This window comes from Rhagoletis pomonella, unplaced genomic scaffold (genome assembly GCF_013731165.1).
Source record: "Rhagoletis pomonella isolate Grant_MI unplaced genomic scaffold, Rhpom_1.0 Rhpom_scaffold_00008, whole genome shotgun sequence".
NCBI lineage: Eukaryota > Metazoa > Arthropoda > Insecta > Diptera > Tephritidae > Rhagoletis > Rhagoletis pomonella.
Window position 1 is genome coordinate 26,738,183 of NW_023458562.1, and position 23,868 is coordinate 26,762,050.

General features: G+C 37.6%; 2 protein-coding genes across 2 annotated transcripts in view; one reads left to right on the forward strand and one right to left on the reverse strand.

Annotated features, from left to right (window-relative positions):
- Positions 1-638: 638 nt before the first annotated feature.
- The window catches only part of LOC118744561 (tRNA pseudouridine(38/39) synthase), a 35,175-nt gene continuing 11,945 nt past the window's right edge, over positions 639-23,868 (reverse strand). The window contains exons 2-8 of the mRNA XM_036477684.1: positions 2,554-3,020; positions 2,398-2,489; positions 1,838-2,332; positions 1,624-1,771; positions 1,084-1,293; positions 866-1,017; positions 639-766 (exon numbers count right to left, since the gene is read on the reverse strand). Of these exons, the coding sequence (XP_036333577.1) occupies positions 660-766; positions 866-1,017; positions 1,084-1,293; positions 1,624-1,771; positions 1,838-2,332; positions 2,398-2,489; positions 2,554-2,840 (1,491 nt within the window). The 5' untranslated portion in view covers positions 2,841-3,020 and the 3' untranslated portion in view covers positions 639-659. The remainder of the gene's footprint in view (positions 767-865; positions 1,018-1,083; positions 1,294-1,623; positions 1,772-1,837; positions 2,333-2,397; positions 2,490-2,553; positions 3,021-23,868) is intronic.
- LOC118744560 (pre-mRNA-splicing regulator female-lethal(2)D) lies at positions 3,261-9,812 on the forward strand. Its single transcript, XM_036477682.1, has 5 exons — positions 3,261-4,235; positions 6,809-6,933; positions 6,994-7,218; positions 7,281-7,389; positions 7,467-9,812. The coding sequence occupies exons 1-5, from the start codon at positions 3,767-3,769 to the stop codon at positions 8,495-8,497; spliced, it is 1,959 nt and encodes a 652-aa protein (XP_036333575.1). The 5' UTR covers positions 3,261-3,766; the 3' UTR covers positions 8,498-9,812.

Genomic DNA, 23,868 nt, shown 5'->3' on the forward strand with positions numbered 1-23,868 from the left:
GCCAAATGCGCTGGAGCTAGTGGTGATGCGTCAGCTTAAGCTGTGATAGCAACAGCGCAGTTAATTATTCGGTTGTTAAGCAGCCTGTGTCAGATATATGTAAGTAGTGGACAGCTTCAATATTAGCTTTCACTTACAAATTACTGATTTTTATTTTATTTCTAAAATAGGAATTTTTATATGTAAGTACTACATATAAAATGTTAGTGGTTCGGTAATCTCTTTGCAGCACAGATGGCGTGCCGTATAGAATATCAACTAATCGGGAAATGCCTTAAATAATATAAGATAAGATAATTCTTTTAGCATTGATTTTGATTTATATAGAGCTGAGCTATTTATTGGCATAATTTTTTTAAGCGTTCGATTTGGTACATACGAGTATGTAATCAACATTTCATGAGATGAGCGTTTATAAAAGCAAAAATGAGAATACTTTCATTTAACGTTATCTATTTACTATTGAATCTGCTTTTTAATAGATTTAAAATTATAGAGAAGATATTTATTGATTTCCTTAAAACGCGAAGGTTTTTTGCGGTTTAGTTAATGCTTCAAAACTAATGCGCGGGGACCTGTTTTTATTGTTTTAAATAAAACTCTTCTTTAAACTTTCGTTTTGTTTCAACATTTGTTTGTATTAAACGTAATTTAAATTATCACTTGTTAACCGCTGCAGAAATTGTGTCTAACTTCGCTGCAGGCTCATCGGTGACAATTAAACGTTGCTTTTTGATAAAATGTTCAATACGATTTTCCAAGCTCTCTGTCATATAAAATATTGAAGATATTTTCTTTGTTCGTTTAAAAGCTATGTATCAAGCTTAGTTTGTATACTTATATTAAATGAACAACAAATACTTACCACAACGTTTACGGTTCAAAAGCTGCTGATATTGACGCGGACGCACACCATCTTGCAGTAACCAAGCCTGAGCATTCACTGGCTCTGCGCACTTATGATCTTTTTGGCGTATTTGCTCTAATTGGTGCAGTACGTCTCGTATCATAGTACTTCTGTAAAGTGAATAAAAAAGTTTATAAACAGATTAATAAAATAAAATAGCTCAAAGACAAGCTTACTTAATGTTGTACTGCGTCCATTCGCCCTGTACAGTTTCAATAAGTTTTTGCAGATGTTCATCACCATATATCCAAGCAGTAGTGTGCTCGGCCTCATCCTCTGCACATACATCACGTGATGTATTATCAGCGGGCTGTATTGTATGCTTACGATATTCGCAATGGAAAAGGTTTAAGGGCAAGCCAATTGCAGGCGTATACTGTGGTTTACTGTAATAAAGTATGCATGTTTCAAATAAAAGATCTAGCCAAACATACATAAACACCTGTATACCGTCACCATCAATCCAAAAACCCGTATTAGACATGCTCACGAAAACGAGTTTTTTTTTTAATATTCCGTTAGTTGGCTCTCAGATACACAAGTAAATGCATATTCAAAGCCGTTAGTTAGAAAATATGATAGTTTTTACTAACTTGAGAGATCATAAATCGTTTCCTTTGTATGTACATGTATTTAAAAAGTTGTTAGCTTTTATAAAACTTAAAATTTGTCAAATAGGTTTTTTTTATTGATAGTGAAGCCACTTGGCAGCTTACCATGGATTTTTCTGTACGTCCAGTAATTCATCTATAACCTCGGGCTGCTCCTTGCCTTCTCCAATGAGCAGCAATACCGCCATAATGCAGCGTATTTGATGCCAGAGGAAAGCATTAGCTCTTATCTCTAACATATACATCGCATAACCTATAGGAATGCACAAAAGTTATTAGCTGAAACATTTTGATGTAGATACTATTTTTAATAATTCACCGTCTTCAGCATTCTTATTATTCTGTTCTACCTCACACCTCCGTACACTAGCTTTAAATATTTGCCTTATGTAATTTGTCACGCCATTATTAACATCCATTTTGCAGAAATTTCGAAAGTCTGTATGCCTTGCTAACAGTTCACATCCCTTCTGCATCGCTTCTATATTTAAATCACCTATTGGAAAGTAATAACGATATGTACGCTCGACACAGTCAAACCGTGCGCTATACACTGGGCTACGCAAAGGCATCCATGCCACCGCTTGTATACTGCGCGGCAATACGCGATTCAAGAGAGAACAGTAATCAATTTCATTGGCTAATGATTCCGTCTTCAACTGCTCATCTGGTGGAAATTTACTACGCAAATCTATGGAGATTACTTGGCAAAATGCACTCACTTCTTTATCTGTTCTGCCACATCGATGGTAATTTGCGGATTCGCGTGACTGAATAAGGCAGGTGCGAATTAGCGCTTGGAATAGATGGTGCTCTGAAGATAGGCATGTAGTTAAACGGCATGTACTATGTATAACGAGCGGTCTCTGAGTGACTTACCTATTGTAGCATTTGAGTCTTCCTGTACTGCCAAACCGTGATAATCCCATCCGAAATAGAGGAATTTTATCAGAACATGTCGTTTGTAGCTCCTGCGGTTAAACGTTTATTTTCTATTTAAATACAATTACAATCGTTAGAATAAAATTTTCTTACTTATTAAAGTCGAATTGGCGTTTTTGTTGTATTTTGTTGGGCTGCAGCACAGGTTCCGGCGCTCTAACCGCTGTTGACCTTTCATTGGACTCCAACTGGGCGAGTTGTTCGTAGAACTCGCCATCACTTTGACCCAGCTTCTTTTGTAATAAATTCCTAATTTGAAAGTTGTATGCATCCAGTTGTAATACCTTAGCTATAAGCTCCTCTTTGCTCCATGCCTGTATCTCTTCCCGGCTTACACGTCCCTTTCCTCGTTTGTTTATTTGCACTTTTTTGTCATTCATTGTTTTTTGTTTGTTGTCCTGCGAATGAAATTTTCGTAAACAAGTTGTTGGTTTGTTGTCCTGCGTCCCTGCAATTGATTGTTTACCACATATGTAGGAGGTGTTTTAAAGCAAATGCTTTGTTGGGGTTTCGTGTTGAGGAATTTGTGGAACTTATGTAGGTTGACTGAGAGTGAGAAACTATGTGTACATAAAGTAAAATTATTTTTTATATTACAAAATATTGCTATAATATATACTTCTGTACCCTGTACAGATCGTTTACATTAAATTAGTAATGATAATGAGATGAATTTTTTAACAAGTGCCAATACAACCGTGTTGCTGAGTTCGCCATTTTCAGGGCACACCACATGCTTTTCTCTTTCTCTCCCATATGCAAAAGGCATAAACCAACTAGCTGTCTCATGTGCACAAGGTGAAAGACCACCATATTGAATTTTCAGCGAGTTAATTGTGACGCGAATGGATTTCGCTGCGTTGAAAAATTAATATTTAATGTGGAAAAAGTGCAATTTTCCTAGCAAAAATATTAAAAAAATTGAGTTCAATGAACATTTAATACATAAGTGGCAAAAGTAAGTAGCGGAAAAGTCGAAAAGTGCGTGAAATTTGCTTGTGAAAATTGTGGCCAGCGGAGCGCTACTTGAAAGTTTCCATGCATATATATTTCACAAAAGTGGAAGAAGAAGAAGCCATAGGCAATTAAAAAGTTATATGAGCATAGAAAAGTAGCACGGCAGGAAAAAGCCAAACAAACGCGCTGGGCATACGTGCTGCGTGGCGTGTTGGTTTATTGAAAGCAATCACTACAGAGGTGCGGTGTAAAAAACGCTACTAGCAGCTGTTTTAAAGCCAAACGTCTATCAAACAAAAATTAAAAACTTAAATAGTTTTGTGGCATAGTAATTGCCTTCTGTACTGTAATGAGTGTCGCTGCAATGACTATGGACGATCAAAGACCTTTGATGAACAGTTACGATAAATTGTCCAAACAATACGATCAAAATTTACACGGCAATACCGGAGTAGGTAGTGGAGTTGGTGGCAACGGTTTGGGTGTGGGCGGTGCACCACCATCTGGACCCGCCTCGCCAACACCATCCGGGAGCGAAGAGTTGCAGCATCAATACCATCATTCACATCATCATCATTCCCATCATCATCATCACCATCACTCGCGACATATTATGCATCAACATGCGCCACATATGTCAGCGTCTGAACATCAGCCACCATCGCCGCCGCCAACTCAGCAACAGCAGCAACTTATGCACCACCACAATCAGCATCATCAGATACAGCAGCAGCAGCAACAACAATTGCAGCAGCAACAGCCAGGCACAGTTGCAGAGGCTGTTGCTGCTGCCGAACATCGGCAGCGGTTGCTCGAAGGTATATATTGAATGAGAACTTTAATAAACTTATAGATTGATAAAAATCAAACAGACAAGTATGAACAAAGTAAAGAACGTATGATACAATGCTCGGTGTGTGTTAAAAAATAATGTTTTATTTTGCAAAATATTTTTACATATTTTTACTAGCAAACAATGTTCTTTTACTTTGATTTCTTTTTTAAATTGTAAACATTTTTCTGTACTGACGTTTGTACATTAAGCGAGTTTTATAGACCAATACTCGATGCAAGTTAGCTAGCTGTGACACTAATCCATAAATTATGGACTAGTGCAGCTAAACTTGTGGTAAGTGCGGAAAGTACGAAGTGTAATACGTGGAGCGTGTGTAATGATTGCTTATGAAAAACTCAACAGATGAATCGTACAGCGAACACTCTTTTTGACTCTTTCAGAACATTGCTTTCGAATACTTATGAATTTAGTAGAGTGATGTGTACTAAAAACCAGATAAGATGCAGAGACATTGTAATAAAGGTTTATTGTAGCTCGTTGGAAAGAGAATCGAGTGTAAAAGAAAAGGTAAAAAAGAAAAATATAAGAAAAGCCTAGTGATATAAAAACTGTGCAACTCAAGAAGAAAAGAAGAACTACGAATAAGCAAGTGCATGAAAAAGAAAAAAATGTGGCATTTATTTCTCTACTGTTGTGTTGAATGCACAAAAGCATGAACGAAATATGTAAAGATGGCAAGTGTATAAAAGAAAGAAAAATGCCTGCTGTAAAAAATCCATATATATATATTTTTTCTAAGTGTATTACCAGCGCCATTATAAGGAAAAAATTTACTTAATTTTCTTCTATACATATCTTAATTCAGAAATTAATGTATTTATAGTAAACCATCCACTATTTTATAACAATAAAAATTATGTAAAAAAATAACAACGGTCATTGGTTGTGTTGTGAACGCCTTTCCTACGAATCGTCGTCGTAGACATCCTTTTCGCCGTGTGTGCCGAGTTTTGCTGCTATACAGCTCTTCGTCCGTTTGTATGCTCCTGCCACACCCACGGTCATTTCTCTATTACCTTATTGGTTATTCAACCCTGTTGAATCAAATTCTCGTACAACTGTTCTCCAATATGCCGCGTCACCTGTATTCAATATATGCGGAGATTATTTCGCAAAAATCTATTATGAAAATGATTTGAAAAAATGAAAAGAGCCTGTTATAAAATAATAAAATAATATATGTCCGCCCTGTGCGAATAGCCAGCAAAGAAAAGAACTTAAAAATAGTGTTTTTTTTTTTAGAATTTGTGCTACTTTAAATATAAAGCACATAATAAAATAAAAAATTGAAATAAAACTGTTTTAAGGGCTTGGCTCATAAGTGTGTGGTGAACGCGTAAGATAGGCGAAACCCAAAAATTTATAATAAAAAATGTTGTGCAAATGGCAAATATTTAAATTAGCAAAAAATTGTTTCTTGGTAGTTTTGGTATAGAAAATTGTCCATTACTGGTATACGCTACTTGGCATTAAGCAATTATAATAAAATGTAGAAAGTTTTAAAAATATACTTATTTTCACTTGTATTCAATAGAATGTAGTATATTTCTAAAATTCAGAAAGTAATTCAACAGTTTTCTATGCAACTAATACCAAAACAAAATTTGCAATTTTAAAATTTATAATTTTTACAAACACTTGTTTATGAAAGAGCCTAAAAAGTGTAAATATCAAAGTTGTCTGAAAAGCGTCAGAAAAGAGTGTGGGTTGTCGATGCAATTGTATTCTTCCAAATGAAATATAAAAGAAGAAAGCATGAAATAAATTTGAGTGCAAAGAAAGTATGTGCATTAGCATTTTGAAATGAAAAAAATCGCTTTCAACCCAAAGTATTTGTTATATATCTGTTTATATAATTAAATGCAAAATTAATGGCTTGGCATACAGGGAAAACTGTAAATAATTGCAGTGCACTTGTGCGCGTAATATAAATCTTAAAAAAGTTCGTTGCGTGTATTTGTGTATTTCAAAAAATAATTCAGCAGCTAAGTTTTTACTAAACTGCTAATGCCGAAAAATATTGGCGTTTAATTTGCGTCGTAACATACGTTAAAATTCGATCTGGTCTGAATGATCTGTTTTCACACTTTTCAACACTGAGCTGACCGTCTTTGCTAGACAAATTTATATACACGACGTAACGAAACGCAACGAACGAAAGAAGCAACAAAATCACAAAAGTAAAATGCCAACTCCAAAATCACGAAATCTGCGGCAATGCGCAAACAAATGTACCTTGTTGCACACAGTATTGGTATGATTTTGTATTAAGTTCCATTTAGCAAAAAAAAAAAAAAATATGTACATAAATATTTTATATGTAACTTGTAACTATTATGTACACATGAATATATTTATTTATATTAGAATTATGTTTCTACCAATTATTTACATATCCTTTTAAAATTTTCATCCCATACTTGTATAAATATAATTTATATGTATTTAAAAAATTATCACCAATATGCTTTTAAAACAAATACTTCACAAACATTAAAAGTTATAAATTGTAACATCTTTTCGCCGCTAATACAGATGAAATTGAGAGTCTCAAACTGGAGCAGGCGCGCCTATCGCAGCAATGTGTTGATGCACAACGTCGCGAAAAAATACTCATGCGTCGTCTGGCCAACAAGGAGCAAGAATTTCAAGATTATGTGGTGAGTTGGCAAAAATTGTATTTAAATTATTCCAAAATGCTTAGCACAAACTCGTTTCAGAGTCAAATTGCGGAATACAAAGCTCAACAAGCGCCCACATCATTGGCTCTGCGTTCCGCTTTGCTCGACCCAGCTGTTAATTTACTCTTTGAGAAGCTTAAGAAGGAACTAAAGGCTACCAAGGCTAAATTAGAAGAGACGCAAAATGAATTGTCAGCTTGGAAATTTACGCCAGATTCGAATACAGGCAAACGCTTAATTGCCAAGTGCCGTTTGTTGTATCAGGTAAAACCTGGTTTTTGGAAAATTTAGCAACACGTCCTTATTTTCATTTCTCACTTTATTAGGAAAATGAAGAGCTAGGTAAAATGACCTCCAATGGTCGTTTATCTAAACTAGAGACTGAATTGGCAATGCAAAAGAGCTTTTGCGAAGAAGTAAAAAAGTCACAATCAGGTAAATAATCGAAGAAATACAAATTTTACTTCACAATGAGATTTGCTAACGGCTTATTCTCTTCTTCCCATATGCAGAGGTCGATGATTTTCTACCTGAATTGGATGAAGATGTTGAAGGCATGCAAAGCACAATCCTATTCCTCCAGCAAGAACTCAAGACCACCCGCGATCGCATACAAACATTGGAAAAGGAAAATTACCAATTAAAAACCGGTATTATGGACAGTGAGAGTATTGTGAAATCCGAGGTTACAGATGCGCTTAATGTCGGCGATGCCAATCATCCCTCAATGCACAGTGGCCTGAATGGCGCTGTAGACCCGAGCAAGTTGTCGATAAATGCTGCCGAAACCTGTGCCATACCCTATAACATCGTTGCCACAAGCAATAATACCATCAACGCCAATTCCAACCCCACTAACGCCCTAACTACACTGCACAATACGCATACACTTACCAACGAATTGAAATATGTCGCTGCTCGTCCGCTGGAGACCATCGATGAAAACGCTTGTGTGCGCAATTATGCAGCTACTAACGAATACTACAACGGTAATGAGGATCAGCAGCAAAAACAGCACGTCCCAATCCCAATCCCAGCGGAAGTTGACGCTAATACTAGTTTAAATTCATTCAGTGCTGCGACAGTTCCTGGCAGCATGCTGCGGACGGTGGCTTCGCGCAAACGTAACTTTGAATTCGGCGATCCAAATGAAAATCAGCCTATTGCTTTGGTTGCAGCGCCTGCTACGCCAATACATGTAACAGCGCCACGCACTCTGCCACCGAAGAAGTCCAAGTTGCGGCGTGCTTCCGTGCAATCCAATGATATGAACGAGTTCGACACCGTTAATGTGGTGAATGCGGTTGTTTCAAATGCTCCAATGTTAAGCGGTGGCAATGGCGGCCTGGCGGCGATCGATCCACTAAGTATCGTTGATAATGCGGTGGTTGGCATGGCGAATGAGGAGCATCCCAGCGGCATGGCAATCGATGATGCGGCCATAGATGGAAATGCGGGTGGTGTTGCGTTGCGCATAATGACGCGAAGGCGCTCCGTGCGCCAGCAACAAAATGGCAATATCGGTGGCGATAGCAATCACTAGGCGTAAAATGGCAAGACGCTCGAAATAGAGCTAATTATAAATGCATACAATATAACTACATACATACTATATATAAACTAAAATATATATTTTTTATTTCAATTTGATTGTAAAAGTGTTTTAACAAAATACATACATCAGCAGAATTTAATGATGCTAAGGGAAAATCAAAACAATAACTGAAAAAAACGAAACAAATTAAGTAACCATGCAGCAAAATAGGAAATATAAATAAAAATTTAGATAAAAAATATAAATGTAAATCATGTGTACTTTATGAAAATTAAAAGCAAAAATGTACGTTAAGCCGTTAATGATGATGAATGCGCACGTTATATGTTTTTCCTTTGAACAAAGCTATTTATAACTTAGCAAAAGAAAATGTGCAAATTATTTTATAAAATTTGCCTAAATAATGTATTGTTTTATTTACTTTAGCAGCTATATACATACAAATGTGTTATGAAAATAAAAACAACAAAAATCATTGAAAATAACGTTTACGGTACTTTTAATGTGCAGTTTATTAGAATTTAGTTGCTTCAACTGAAAAAAACATGCATGAGATTTTTGTAGTGAGATTGAAGCCTTGCTTCGGTATGGCATTGGTTGCATTGCCTTTTTGATAAGGAACAAGCTAAAAAATACAAACATACATACAACTAATTTGTTTAAATTAAGTGAATAAATAATCAGGTTTAATACAAAATACATACTGATTTTCATTTACATGGAAATGTGCAGTCGAAACTCGATAAATGGTATGAGTTTGAAATGGGTCGTTGGAAGGCTAAGTTACACGTAACAGAAATCAAGGTTGCCGGGATGCCGAGTTAGGGAGTGTTTAATGGCTCGATTACGGATGGCAACCGAACCTCAGACTAAAAACTATTCACACTCATTTATTGAACTAGAAAACGGCATTAGTGGATAGACGATAATCGACCAAGAGTCGTTTATCTACTAGTCGACACTCGTAAAAGGGCTAGGTATAGTTGCTATTCATAATATATATTTTCATTTCAGTGGTGTTGCCCATCGGAAACCCAACTGAGGTTGCGTCGCCATTCAAAATCGACGCAATTTTTTATTTTTTTTTCTGCTTTAATAGTCTTCAAAATCGACACCGTCAACAACATTAAATAACATTCATAGATAGGCACCAGCAACTTTTTGTTCCTTTTTGTGACTATTCATCGCCTGAATTAAGGGTCCCAAGTACTCAAAACCCAATTTAAGGACGAGTCCATCTTAAAGTTAAATTCTAAAAATAGACATTTTACTAAACAACGACCATATGATAAAGCTTAGTTAGCAACAATGAAAACTTGGAAAAACTAACAACAGTTTACATGGAGCTAATTAGGGCAGAAAGGAGTGTGATGAGGAAATATCGTCAAAATAGCCGCTACAAACTTAAAACTTCTACCACTGCACCTTAAGGACCAACCTGAAATGATTACAAAATTCAAAATTACGTGCTGATACTAATTTGGTGCATATGCACGGAATTTATGTGTCTGAGGTCCCACTAAACGAGTCTCGACTGTCACCAAATCCAATGCCAAATCGAATAGGCGCGAATATTTGCATGAAAGGATTATTACAAATTTGTAGAAGACTGAAGAAAAATGAGATGTTTACGAGAGTAATCGCTTTTACGAAAATGACTATAACCGGACTATTTTCCATTGTATTTTTCAATAAAATTTAGTTAAAAGTTTACACGTGATTTTTCGCTAAACTTTCCTTTAGGTGCAAACGTTTTTGTTTCGAAAGTGTCTTTTGTCATTTTCTAACCAAATATTGTTCCATTTAACTGTTTAAAATTTTTTATAGTTTATTTCTATCAGCCAATTATGCAATCAGTTTTTATGTTCTATATTTTTCTGATTTTTTAAGTTCTATTTGTAAATATTAGACTTTTTCAATTGTAAGATGTTTTTTTAAAAAATTTTAATTTTTTTATAGTATGTTTAAAAAAAAATCCCGAAAAAGTTGACTCATATTTTTACCAACTTTTCTTATTTTCATACATTTTTTTCGTTATTTGCTCAAGAAAGATCCGTAACCCTTTTCTATTTTCCTTGATTGTATTAAATTGTATTTTCTCTTTAATTTGTATTTGATATTCTGATGCCATCGAATTTTATACATATTAAGCATGTTCATATCTCTCAATTAAAACATATTTTATCTTTGCCTGTTACTAATTTATATAAATATTTTCAATATTTTAAAATTGTTTAAAAACGTATATATGTAAAAAATGTAGTTATGCAAAATTCTGTTTTAGTAAAAATGTAGTTACTACCAAAAAAAAAACAGGCTATTTCATAAATCACTCGAACCATTTAGTATGAAAATTATAAAATAAACAATTATTTTAAAAGTCGCAAAGTAAGTAACCCCTATTGTAAATTTTACAAAAGAAATGAAATCTGCAATCTTCCAAACTGGTTTAAGGCTGCAAATGCACATATTATAAATAAAAAACAAAAAAAAAAACACCAAATATAACAGAAATAAAATCAAAAGAATTAACTAGACAAAAAAAGTAGTATGTACATAATAGTAAAAAAATTAATCAGACTCTTAGGTAAAAGACAAGAAATAAAAAATAAACTACATATTGTGAATATTTATGTAAATTAATATCTAATAATTTAAATATATTAAATTAATTTGTATGTGGAAGCGCATACAAATTTTGAAAAACAATAAACCTTAAAGTTAAACAACATATTCTTTTTTGCTGTGTGCACATAAAACATTTTAACATAAGCAAATATGTGAGTATGTGTTTACGCATAGTCATATAAATATGATAAATGTATATCTCTTAAGTTATATTTAATGACAGTAAAATTAAAATAAATCTCAATACAAAAACATTATACACATGCAAAAAGATTTAAGGAAAAAAATTTGCTAAAGAAAATCAAATACCGTTGTTAGCGAAAAGTCTTTATAATATTAAGATTATTTTAAGCTAAAATAAGCATTTTATAATGGAAAAGATACAAAAAAAAATTGAAAGCCAAAATAAACAAAAAAAGTTATAAATAATTAAAAAAAAGTTAAGACCAAATCTTGCAAAAATGTGTTAAAGCAGCACATGCCGTTGCGTTTTGAGAAAAAACAAATCTTACGTTGTCCTATAATGTTAAAATACATACATGCATGTATGTATGTATATACACATAACATAACCGAACAAAAGTAAAAAAAAATATAAAAAATAAACAAAAACAAAAAATTTCAAAACAACAAATATTTTATTTTAACTTTGCTGCGCAAGTCTGCATCTGTTGAAATGAGTCAGGTTTTTAGATGTCGTTTAGGTAAAAAATACTCGAGGCGAATTCATTTAAGGTGGTGTTGCCGGCGAAGTTGGATTTTCGCTGCGGTTGTACTGTTTGTTTTGTTCTGATTGTCATTGGGCGCATCATTTGTTAGTGTAGATTTTAATTTTTGAGCTACCGCTACCACCTTGTATGAATTTGCCTTGAGATTGTTAAAAAAACATTCCACATACTTCATGTAATACATACATATCGCTAGCTTACAGTGAAAAGTTGCTAAGTCCAGTTTTTATGAAAACTCATATTTTGATATAGGACGCAAGAGATATTAAAAATGCATCCTTTCGGAAAGAATTATGGTGAATGTTTTATTTTTTCTAGTTTATATTCAACGAAAGGTAAATTTGTTTAGTCCAGTAGAGGCATCGAACATCCGATAGGGCCAAAATAATTCTAAATCTTTTCTAAAGATCGACTCCTTCTGATTCATGTTGTTGTTGTTGTTGTTGTAGCGGCTACAACAACCCCGCCCAGATCGGTTGGTATCTCAGTCGTTGTCGTCAAGTTCCACTAACGGCAACCCTAGGAAGCGTGCAGCTTCTGCGGGGTTTGCCCATAAGGACCAGGTCGTTAGGGATGTCGGGTTTGCCGGGCATGCGAAGAGATGTTTCGAGTCATGTGGGGTCTCTCCGCATGCCGGACATTCGTTTGGCACATCCTCATTCAGCCTACTCAAGTAGGAGTTTAACCTGCTGCAGTAGCCGGAGCGAAGTTGTGCAAGTGTAGTGCGCGTCTCCCGAGGCAGATGAAGCTCCGTCTCGTCAATGTCCGGGGGTGGTGTGCCTAGAACGGCGTTCACAGGTCTAGAGTCTACATAACTCGAGACTGAGTCCCTGTGAATGCCGTTCAAGGCCTGTCTGTAGGCTGTCGGGTCCAGAGGTTGCTTAATGAACCTCTGGACTTCGTCCGTTAGTTCATATAGATGCCTCCTGACGTGCCTATGCGAGGGCTCCTCTGCAAGCAGCTGTCTGCTCGGGTGGCCACTTCTGTGGCTCCCGATCAGGAACTGCTTGCAGAGCATAATATTGTGCTCCTTTACCGGGAGCATTTGCGCCTCGCCGTGCAGGTGGTGTTCAGGCGTCATCAAGAGGCATCCCGTCGCTGTCCTCAGTGCGGTGTTTTGTACGGTCTGTAGCTTCGTCCACTGCGTCCTACTAGTCCCAGGCGACCACACTGGCGCTGCGTAGTTCAAAACCGGCCGGCCTATTGCCTTGTATGTTGCCAGCAACGTTTCTTTGTCTTTGCCCCAAGTACTGCCGGCTAGCGACTTGAGGACCTTGTTGCGGCTCTGTACTTTATTGACAATAGCGGTTGAGTGCGCAGAGAAGGAGAGCAGACTGTCGAAAGTTACTCCGAGTATTTTGGGGTTATTCACCGTCGGAATTGGTGTGTCATCGACGTGAATCCCCAGCGGTAGCCTGACCTCCTTCGTCCAGGTTGTGAACAGGGTCGCGGAGGATTTCGTAGGGGAGAGGGCTAGACACTTTGCAGTGAAGAAGCGAGAAAGTTCGGAGAGATAGCCGTTTACTTTCGAACACAGGTCATCAATTCCATTCCCAGTCGCCATAATCGAGCAATCGTCGGCATAGGAGACAATCGAGACTCCCTCTGGTGGTTGAGGGAGCTTTGAAATATAAAAGTTAAACAGTAGCGGGGAAAGGACACCACCCTGAGGAACCCCCTGTTTTATTTTTCGCTGCTTACTCGTTTTGTCTCTGAACATTACCGACGAATGTCGACCACTTAGATAATTTGCCGACCACCGTTTGAGCCTCTGTGGGAGAGAGGAGGCCTCTATATCTTCTAGTAGCGTGGAATGGCAGACGGTGTCAAACGCCTTTGACAAGTCCAACGCTACTAGAATCGTTCTCTCACAGGGACGGTTACGGTTAAGGCCACGAGTTATCTGAGTGTTTATGGCGTTGAGTGCTGTTGTTGTGCTGTGCACTTTACGGAAGCCATGCTGATGCTTCGCTGGGGTCAGGTGATTTGTGAAGTACGGGAGTAGCAAGGCCTCGAGTGTCTTCGCTACCGGGGAAAGGAGTGTAATCGGACGATACGAATCTCCTTTGTTTGCAGGTTTCCCCGGTTTGAGCAGTGGGACCACTCTCCCCACCTTCCAGATGTCTGGGATGATGAGAGTGGCCATTGACAAATTGAGGACCTCCGTTAGGTACGCTACCCCCGCAGGACCCAAATTTTTCAGCATCAGCATGCATATTCCGTCGGGACCCATGGCTTTGGAGGCTTTCGCCTTCCCGATGGCCACCTGAACTTCACCGCAAGTGAAAGCAAGGGGGGCACAAGTTGTTGGCAGTTTGTGCAGCCTTCTGGTCACTCGACGCTTGGCTTTGTCCACCGGAGGATGCAGTATGAACTGCCGGCTAAAATAGCTCGCGCATCGCTCCGGGTCCGACGAAGCATGGTCGCCGAAGGAAATTTCGACTCTGTCGTCGTGCTTCGTCGGATTAGACAATGACCTCACGGTTGACCAAAGCTTGCTCACACCAGAGGTGAAGTTGCAAGTCTTCAGATGCTCCTCCCACTTCTTCCGCTTATGTACGTTTACAAGTTGCCGAATCTCCGCGTTGAGATCCCTGATACGGGGATCTCCGGGATCGGCCTGACGAAGGCTATCACGCTCATTTGCTAAAACAGCCGCTTCGGCAGGGAAGTTTGGACGTGGGTCCGATATGCACCCTGCCGGTATGAAGCGAGCTGCAGCAGCAGTGATAGCCCTGCGGAACTTACGTTCACCGAGATGGACGTCGGTTGGTGTGGGGAGCGATGTGAAGGTGTTTTCAGTAAACTCCGCGTAACCTTTCCAGTCAGCTTTAGAAAAGTTGACATAGGTCCGGTGTTTGGCGGAGGCAAAGTCGGTTGGTTTATCAATCGAGATGACTATGGGTAGATGGTCTGATGCTAGAGTCAGCATAGGTCGCCACGTTATGCTGTTTATCAGACCAGCGCTGACTATTGTGATGTCTGGCGAGCTACTGCAGTTACCCATAATCCTGGTGGGTGCGTCGTCGTTCATTGTGCAGAATGTCGAATCGTCTATCTGCTCAGCCAAGTCTGTTCCCCTACGATCGTTTGACAGGCTTGAGTGCCAAAGATCGTGGTGCGCATTAAAGTCACCTACTACCATACGGTTTTCACCTCTGAGGAGCGCACCTATATCAGGGTGATATCCTGCCGGGCAGCAGGTGACAGGGGGTATGTATATATTAAATGTTTCGAGCTCGACATCGCCTGACCGGATAGCTATGCCCTGACATTCTAGGGTGGTATCCCTGCGGTCGATGTCTGCTTCGATAAGACGATACTGCACGGTGTGGTGCGTGATGAACGCTAAGCCACCACCATTATCTCGCTCGCGATCTCGACGGTGCACGTTGTACCCGGCACAATTCAACAAGGTTGAATTGCTGTGCAACTTCGTCTCTTGGACCGCAGCTATTAATATACCATGCCGACACATAAAGGCGGTTATCTCCTCAATCTTGCTCTGTAGCCCGTTACAGTTGAATTGGAGGAGCTTCATGTGGTTCGGGAGACGTGTTGTGATGTGGGGTGTAAGTGAGGTGTATGTTCTTGCCGCCGTTGGCTGTGTGTGCTGCTGAGGTGATTGCCTCCCTGTGGTGGTAGTGGGGGGCGTCGCAATTGATGTCAGCGACCGAGCAGCGCAACACGGGCCCTCGAAGTTCCCCGTCCAATCTCGCGTGGTGCGCAGACCTGAACATGCCCTAAAGTGGCACCAGCCAAGGCAGGTGTTGCACTTGACTGATGTCACATTACGGAATATTCTGGTCTGACATACCGTGCAGATTGTAGGGGGAACCAGGAGTTGTTGGCGGCGGGCTGTGGGTGGTGGTGCGGTTGTGTGTGTTATATGGTCTGTGGTGGCTGTGGTATGTTGTTGTGTTGTGGCGACTGTGTGTGGTTGCTGTGTGAGTGTGTGGGGCTGCACGGGCGGACTGTGGGTTGCCGTGGAGGCTGCTCTATTTGAGCAACAGGGGGCCACGTACGACGTGGTCCACTGTCTGTGTGTCCGTAGTCCCGAGCAGACCCTGAGGTGACTCCACCCCTCGCAGGCATTACACTTGACTGAGGTGGAGTTGTGGTGTAAACGTCTTCGGCATACACAGCAGGTGTATGTTTCTGGCCCAGGGTTTGACTCGATGCCAGCCCTGAGTAGGAGAATGCGTAGTGAATGTTGCCCTATGGACGGACAACTTCTGAGATACTTCGCCGACCTAAACGGGGTTAGATCGCCGAAACAACAGCCCTTGGTCGGGTGAAACCCGAGTCATTCCGATACGTAGAACCGGCTGTCGTGGGAATGCCTTCTGATTCATAAGCGAGGTTTGCTTTGCTTTAAACTTTGTAGAAATGGAATCAGCCACTTTTCACTGTAAGCCAGCGATGCATTTCTTGAAATATATACATTAGGGCGGAGTAATTTAATTTGGAAAAAAGTTATGGCATATTGGAATTCTAAGTTCGATTATAAGCAAAAATGGTGAATAAACTATGTACAAAAAATGGCGTTTGACTCTCCCAATCTTTAAAATCAGAGTATTATAATTTTTTCTGAACGAAATAAATTTTTCGTTTAAAAAATTTGGTGTTTTCCTCATACAATATACTACTTTTTCTTTTGAGAACTGTGAGGCTCAAACGTCATTTTCGGTATATAGTATATTTACCATTTCTGCTTAGAATTATTCGTAGAATTTGAATTTGCACCGAACAAATTACTACGCCCTAATGTATGTACATATCTGTGGCTTAGAATAAAAAGTTGCTAAGTGAATCATTTTCTGAAAGATCGAGCTACCTATTTTATTTCTAACTGTTTCTACTCAGTGATACGCAAATTTGCAAAGTCTAAAATTGTCGCAAAAAATGTAATGTCTCAATGAATTCAACAGTTTTCATTAATATAGTGGAACTAGTTGTGGACTTGTGTTAAAATTTTTGCAAAGCACGTGCTTGAATGAACTGAGTTTGAAAGGTTTTTATTTTTTCCTGTAAAATTCCAAAAACTGGACTTAGGAATATTTCATTAAAAAACTAGCGATATGTAAATATAGGGTGATTCAATAAGACCGCAGATGTTCGCAATAGGGCCATTGTTGCATGTGTGCCAAGTGCCACCGTCCTGTTGAAACACATTACGGTTATGGCAGCCGAATACGGCACAAAAATAATTTTGCGAATTTTTTCCACAAAAGCTAAAAGATCTTAAACCATTTTAAATGATCCTAGATGTATTAGCCTTGAAACAGCACCTTTGTACTAGCATCACACATTTGTAGGATACTTTTCTCGAGATTTTCGCCCCGCAAATTAAAAAAAAAAAAAATTCGTTAAATTTTAATATAATAAAGTACAAGTTTGAAGTAGCTGGGACTAACCGTTAATTTTTGGGTTTTTTTTGTGTTGAAGGTGTTACGCATTTTTTCATAAAAAGTAAGTATGTATGTTCGAAACTTTTCGTATAGGGAAGCAAATGAGCAGCACGTTGCACTTTAACTTTACTATACTCGATTTAATGAGCTACAAAACTTCAAGCAAATTTTTTCTAAAGTTTCTGATTAAGAAGCGTGAAATTTTGATGAAATTTTGCAGAATTAATTTTCGTAGTTTTTGAACAAAGTCGGATATTTGGATTTATTTGGTTTTTGTTAGGAAAGGAGCTTTACTTTCATAAAAAAATAATAAACGAAAGAAAAATAGGCAAACCTTGCTAAAATGTAGAGTCGTTATTTATATTTTGGTCACTGTATATGTTCCTCACTTCGAATCACAGGCATCCAGATTGATCATTTAAAACTGGTTCATAGGTATGCCATTTTAATGAGCTGTTAAGGCGTCGAATTAACGATAACCGAAAACGGGACAAATACAGGACATTGATAGAAATAAATTAATTACCAGGAAAATTGGTCAAAAAAGAGAATTGTCCCGTATAATACAGGACGGATGATCACCGTACACATATTGGTAAAGTCCATTCGGGTAATAAAAAGTTTTTTATCCTGTCACAATAATCTTCACTGTTCACCGTAACAGCGTAACCGGCATCATTTTCAAAAAATGACGTTCGGATGACGCCGTCAGCCCAAAAACTACACCAAACAGTGACTCGATGTGGGTGTATAGTTTTTTATGGCAGTGGTGCAGTTTTGCTTGTTAGCGTATCCGGTTAAACATGCCGCATCGCTCATGGCTTTTGTTTTGTTTTGAAAAATAGGCATCAACCTTTGGATCTCTTTTACGCGTCGTTCAACTGAGTATGGCTCCATGACTAAGTTTGCCAAATCATGTATTACCAATTGTATGAAAAAATGGTAATATATCACATATAATTGCTGCAAAATATCTGCATTCTATATGTTTACGTAAATTTGTATATAAATTGCTTTCTAGTCCATCTTATCCAGATTGAGAGTTGGAACAGCTGCCTTCTTAAATTTTGTATCACCAACCTCGTGTGCTTCAAATTAGTTGCTGCAGACGAAGGGTATTTTGTGGCAGTTAGGTGGTCATTTTGTCCAATCTTACTTTTGGCGCATTTCTACTAAAAAAAAAATCTAAAAATTGCCAACGGACATTTATTATCGCAAAAGTGGCAAAAGAAGTGAAAAAGTTTACTGTTAAAATTCTCTGCTGTTTTTTCACATAGCACACCACTGTTGTTGCTATTCACCTATACAAAGCGCTCTTGTTACAGCTGCTACTGTATCCATTAGCCGCTAGACGGCGCAATGAGTAGCAGTTAACCTCTAGGTGAATACGAATTTTTATACCCGAGCGCACTTGTGCACAAGGGTATTATAACTTTGTTCACATAACGGTTGTTTGTAACAGGCAAAACGAATCGAGATAGATATAGACAAATGTATACATAAATGATCAGAATGAAAAGAGAAATCGATTAAGCGGTGACTGTCTGTCCGTCCGTCCGTCCGTCCGTCCGTCCGTCCGTCTGTGCACACGATAACTCGAGTAAAAATTGAGATATCTTAACGAAACTTGGTACGTGAACTTCTTTTGGGCGTGGGACGGATGGTATTGAAAATGGGCGAAATCGGATAATAACCACGCCTACCTCCCATATAACGGTAATTTTAAGAAATACGAAAACTGCGATATTTTAGTAACTACTGAAGATAATTCACTCAAAATTGATACTTACAATGAGTTTCAGACGGAAAACATGAATATTATAAATTTTTGGAAAATGGGCGTAGCCACGCCCACTTATGGTTACATGTGTATATCTTGGTAACCGCTGCAGCAATTTCTTCCAAACTTGGCACAGTTGTTGGCCTTTGCACAGCATATCAAATGGCCGAAAATTAAAAAAATCGGACAATAACCACGCCTACCTCCCATATAACGGTAATTTTCAGAAAAACGAAAACTGCGATATTTTAGTAACTACTGAAGATAATTCACTCAAAATTGATATTTGCAATGAGTTTTAGACGAAAAATAAGAATATTACAAAATTTTGGCAAATGGGCGTAGCCACGCCCACTTATGGTTACATGTGTATATCTTGGTAACCGCTACACCAATTTCTTCCAAACTTGGCACAGTTGTTGGTCCTGGTACAGCATACCAACTGGCCGAAAATTTCTAAAATCGGACAATAACCACTCCCACATCCCATATAACGGTAATTGCGAGAAATACAAAATCTTCGATAAATCAGAAAATATTGAAGCTAATTTATTCAAAATTGATGATTGCAACAATTCTTTACCAAGAAATACGTTTATGACAAAATTTTGGAAAGTGGGCGTAGCACCGCCCACTTGTGATCACATATATGTATCTCGCTAACCGTTCTAGCAATTTGTACCAAGCTCAGTATGGTTATTGTGCTTGCCACATAAAAGCAAACCTTTGCAAATTGTTGAAATCGGACTAAAATTGAGGCCGCTTTTCATATAACGGTAAATTTCAGATATGCTTGAAATTTCAATATTTCGAAATTTAAGGACGCTAATTTACTTAAAATGTATACACCCCGGCTTATCATGTAGCGGTAGCTTTCGGAAAGGTGGAAAACATATATTTAATACTTGCGCCGGGTATTTAATGTTCGGCTCCGCCCGAACTTAGACTTTCTTACTTGTTTAATCTGCTGTTTGGTCGTGAGCCGTGTAGGTTTTTGCATGCCCAGATAACTTTTTGTAAATGTTCTGTTAAATTTTTTAATCAGAGTGCACTGAAAACGAAAAATTTTAAACACAATTACAGTATCGGTACTTTTATGAATTTATTTTATGAATAAATATACAGTTTATTCTCAAACAAAACCCATATAAACCCAAGTCTAAAACTTTGTAGAATACTACAAAAAATGCAAAAAATGTTCGACTAAATTTGAAACTTTTTTCTCAGATGTGTTAGATTTTTTTGAGTACAAAGTTCAAGCATTTTTCTCAGAAGTGCCAGAGTTTTTTGAGTATACAATTTTATAGCCTATTCCATTTTAGTCTGATATTGTGCAAGTTTCAAGTGGCTAAAAATTACCATTATTTTAGAATTTTTATCGCCGAAGATGTTGGGGATTTCTTTCATATAATTATAAATAGTGTTTATTCGTTATATGGAAGAAGTTTTGTTTTCCCATATATTTTTTTACAGTATGAATCGAAAGTATTCCCATTTCTCCAAATTTTTTATTTAATCTTTGTAAACATCTCGAAATGCATAATTTTAATAAAAAATTAATTAACAAAAAAATGTAGCAAATTGAATTACATCTCATTTGATATACGAGTTGTTTGGATCGAATAATGAATTTTCCAGATACAAGAAATTTTTGTGATAAACTTTTTTTCTTTAATCAAACCCGTTAACTATAAAAAAGCAGCGTCTTAAACCTCTTAAGAATTTAATTATCTTTCAACCAGAAAAGAATTGAAAATCCTTCAAGAATTGCACGCTGTAGACCTTTTTGAATTGTAAATCCCACATTTGCACCACTGTGCGCCGAAAAGCTTCTCGATGGCAGTCAACTACAAATTAGAGATCAAATACTTATTGGTCTTGGCTTCACTTTGTCGGCTTTGGGTATTGGCGAGCGGCTTTCTATGCACTCGAGACATTTTTTTTACGATCAAAACTAATACATGCGCCTGACTTGCTGGTACCTTGGTAAGGACTCTGGCGAGTTGAACTTTAGGTGAGGCCCATAGGGTTAGTAATAACTATATTCAATTCAATTTTATTGAGCTTGAGACAGTTTTTATATGAAAAACGTTGTGGAAAATCAACAATATTTCGGAGATCATCACATCTAATCAGACTTCTTCATCGAATTCACTTGTTGTGGCATTTCAAAAGAAATGCTACCCCAATTTTGGTGCAGCGTTGTAGACTCCGCATCATACCAATTATGGGGTTATTTTCGGTTCAGACTCTTGCCGATTGGATTTTAGCTGTAGGTTCCGTTTGGAACTTCTCTAACTTTGTCTTTATTTGTTCGGACCTTTCTTGTTTCGTGGCCTCAATATTACTACAAAGGCCATCTAATTTTCTGCTATTGGCAAATGCCGCATTTTCGTGATTGTTGTCTGCTCTTCCGAATTACTTTTCCTAACTCTTCTGGAACCACATATGTAATTTTACGAGCAGATATGAATCTCAAAGGCGGCGGTACTTTTTTCGTACCTTACACTCGTGTACATGCAACCATATGTTCAGATACTCACGAGTAGTACGTCGCTCATTGGCAGAGCCAGGATGCGTAGTGGGAGGAGCACTGATCGTTGAAGGCGACTACACGCCTTCAGCTTGTAGTAATAGCGCATGATCATTATGCCCTCGGCATGTTTACTTCGCAGACAGGCTTAACTCTCTATTTTAATGTCTACCTTAACGTTACTTACCCACTACTTCACTACTTCACTACATAAGGTGAACGTTGATACCTTTGACTGCTTTTATAGAACTAGAAAAAATTCTTGCTTCTTGCGCTTATTGCAATCGGAAGCCTCGCAACGAAAGTCAACCAGTTATGGCTGAAAGCGGCTAGCTTAGTGCATTATTGGCTGACCAAGTTTTCAAGGTTACTTGAGGCCAAAAGCGCAGTTGTTGGGGCGACAGCAACAAAACCAACAAAAAAGTCATAGCGGCAGCAATGTTCAGCTGTGCAAATGGAAGTGCCATTGGCAATGAACAAGGTTGTTGGAATTGTTATAGAGCTGGCTACTTTATAGGCTCGCACGGTTATTTATTTGTTGAGGGGTTGGTTGGTCAATAGTTGGTTGTGAGAATGCCATAAATATAATACTGTTATACCATATAAGTATGTATAAGCATTGATTCAGTTTCATTGCACAGGTAAGTGCATATTTAACAAATATTTACTATTACAAGCTTTTTAGAAACGATTGGATACGACCAGAATCGATTAAGCGGCTACAGCGTCAATAAAGAAGAAGTACAAGCTTTGTATTTGTTGCAATCAAAAAAATGTTTGAGATTTAAACCTTGAAGTGGTTTTTTTTTACACAACATTATTCCCCCTTCCCTAGTCTACAAGACAATTTTTGTTGGCAACATGTGAGAGTAATAAATTGTAAACCGTATCGCAGTAAGAAAGGAAGAAAAGGTGGTAGATAAAAAAAAAATTGTGTTGTTGCCAAAGGCATAGTCTAGCGCGATACTAGTGCAGCTGCAGCACAAAAAACTCATTAAAAGTAAAAGTTGCCGGTATCGCTTAAAGTAGAAAGAATGGCGGTTAGAGCAAGAAAAATGTTGGACAGCAAAGGATTTCACTAAGCAGACATTAGGATGTTAAAGAGGATTTACAGGTAGCAGTTGCATGTTGCAGTGTTGGGGAATAGTAATGGTTCAAGCGGAGTTACAGAAAGAGTATGTCAAAGAAGCGTATTTTTTTTTTTAATTCTACATGAAAAGCGATTCGCCTTGGTTCTAAATATGAGATTTTTTTTTTATAAGAATGAGTGAGAGAAAATGTTAAGGCAAATCGAGCTCTAACCACAAAAAAAGGCATAAGTGAAAATTTTCCAAAATTTTATTTTTGAGGCAAATATGTAAAATTTAGAAACAAAAATCTCGCTTACGTCTTTTTGGCGGCTAGGGCTCGGAATTACCAAAAACTAATATTTTCAAGCAATGGGGCTAGGAGCTTTCACAAAAAAGCTGTAAATTTTCACTATCACCAACTGACTCGTTGCCACAACAGTCGGCTCTATGTAACCGGAATGACCCAGATGCATGTCTAGTCGCGAACTGTTACCCAGGCATCACTCTCTACAAACTCTTTTGGGAATTTGTATGCTGTTACAACAACAAAAACATCACTTATCAACAACTTTTGATTCCCAAATATCTATTTTTTTATTTCTGTGGCAATACAATTTTCTATATATTTTTTTAATTGTTTGTTTGTGACAGAAGATTAAAGAGCTCTACCGCAAAAACTTAGTTTCTTAGAGCTTTCACACGTTTTTTTTTTGAAAACTTCGTAATCATAGAGGTTTTCAAGCAATGATTTTAAGTTTTAGTTAGTAAAAGCTTTAACTCTGTTTAAAGGCAGATGTGTTTATATTATGGAAGTAACTGCACGAGCTTTAACTAAAAAAAGGCTTTTAAGAGCTTTCACAAAATAAGCTAAACACTTTCAGCTTTACAAAGATTTGACTTTTCTATAAATATTTTATCATTTGTTGAAGTTTCCTGTTCTATAAATATATAGAAAAAGCTTTCAAGCATTTAATTAGGAGTATTGTTCAAACAGAAAAAATCATGAGGATAAGTACTAATTAAAAATTAGGTTGTGAGAGACAAAAAAAATTTGAAAATTTTATAAAAATTCAAAATTTTAACTATGAAAAGTTGCGATTTTGAAATGAGTTTTTTATTTTATTTTTCACAATGAAATTTTTGAGTTCGCCCATAACAATGACGTTGGCTGTCAAAAGAGCTTTTTGAAATATTACGCGAAAAGCTATG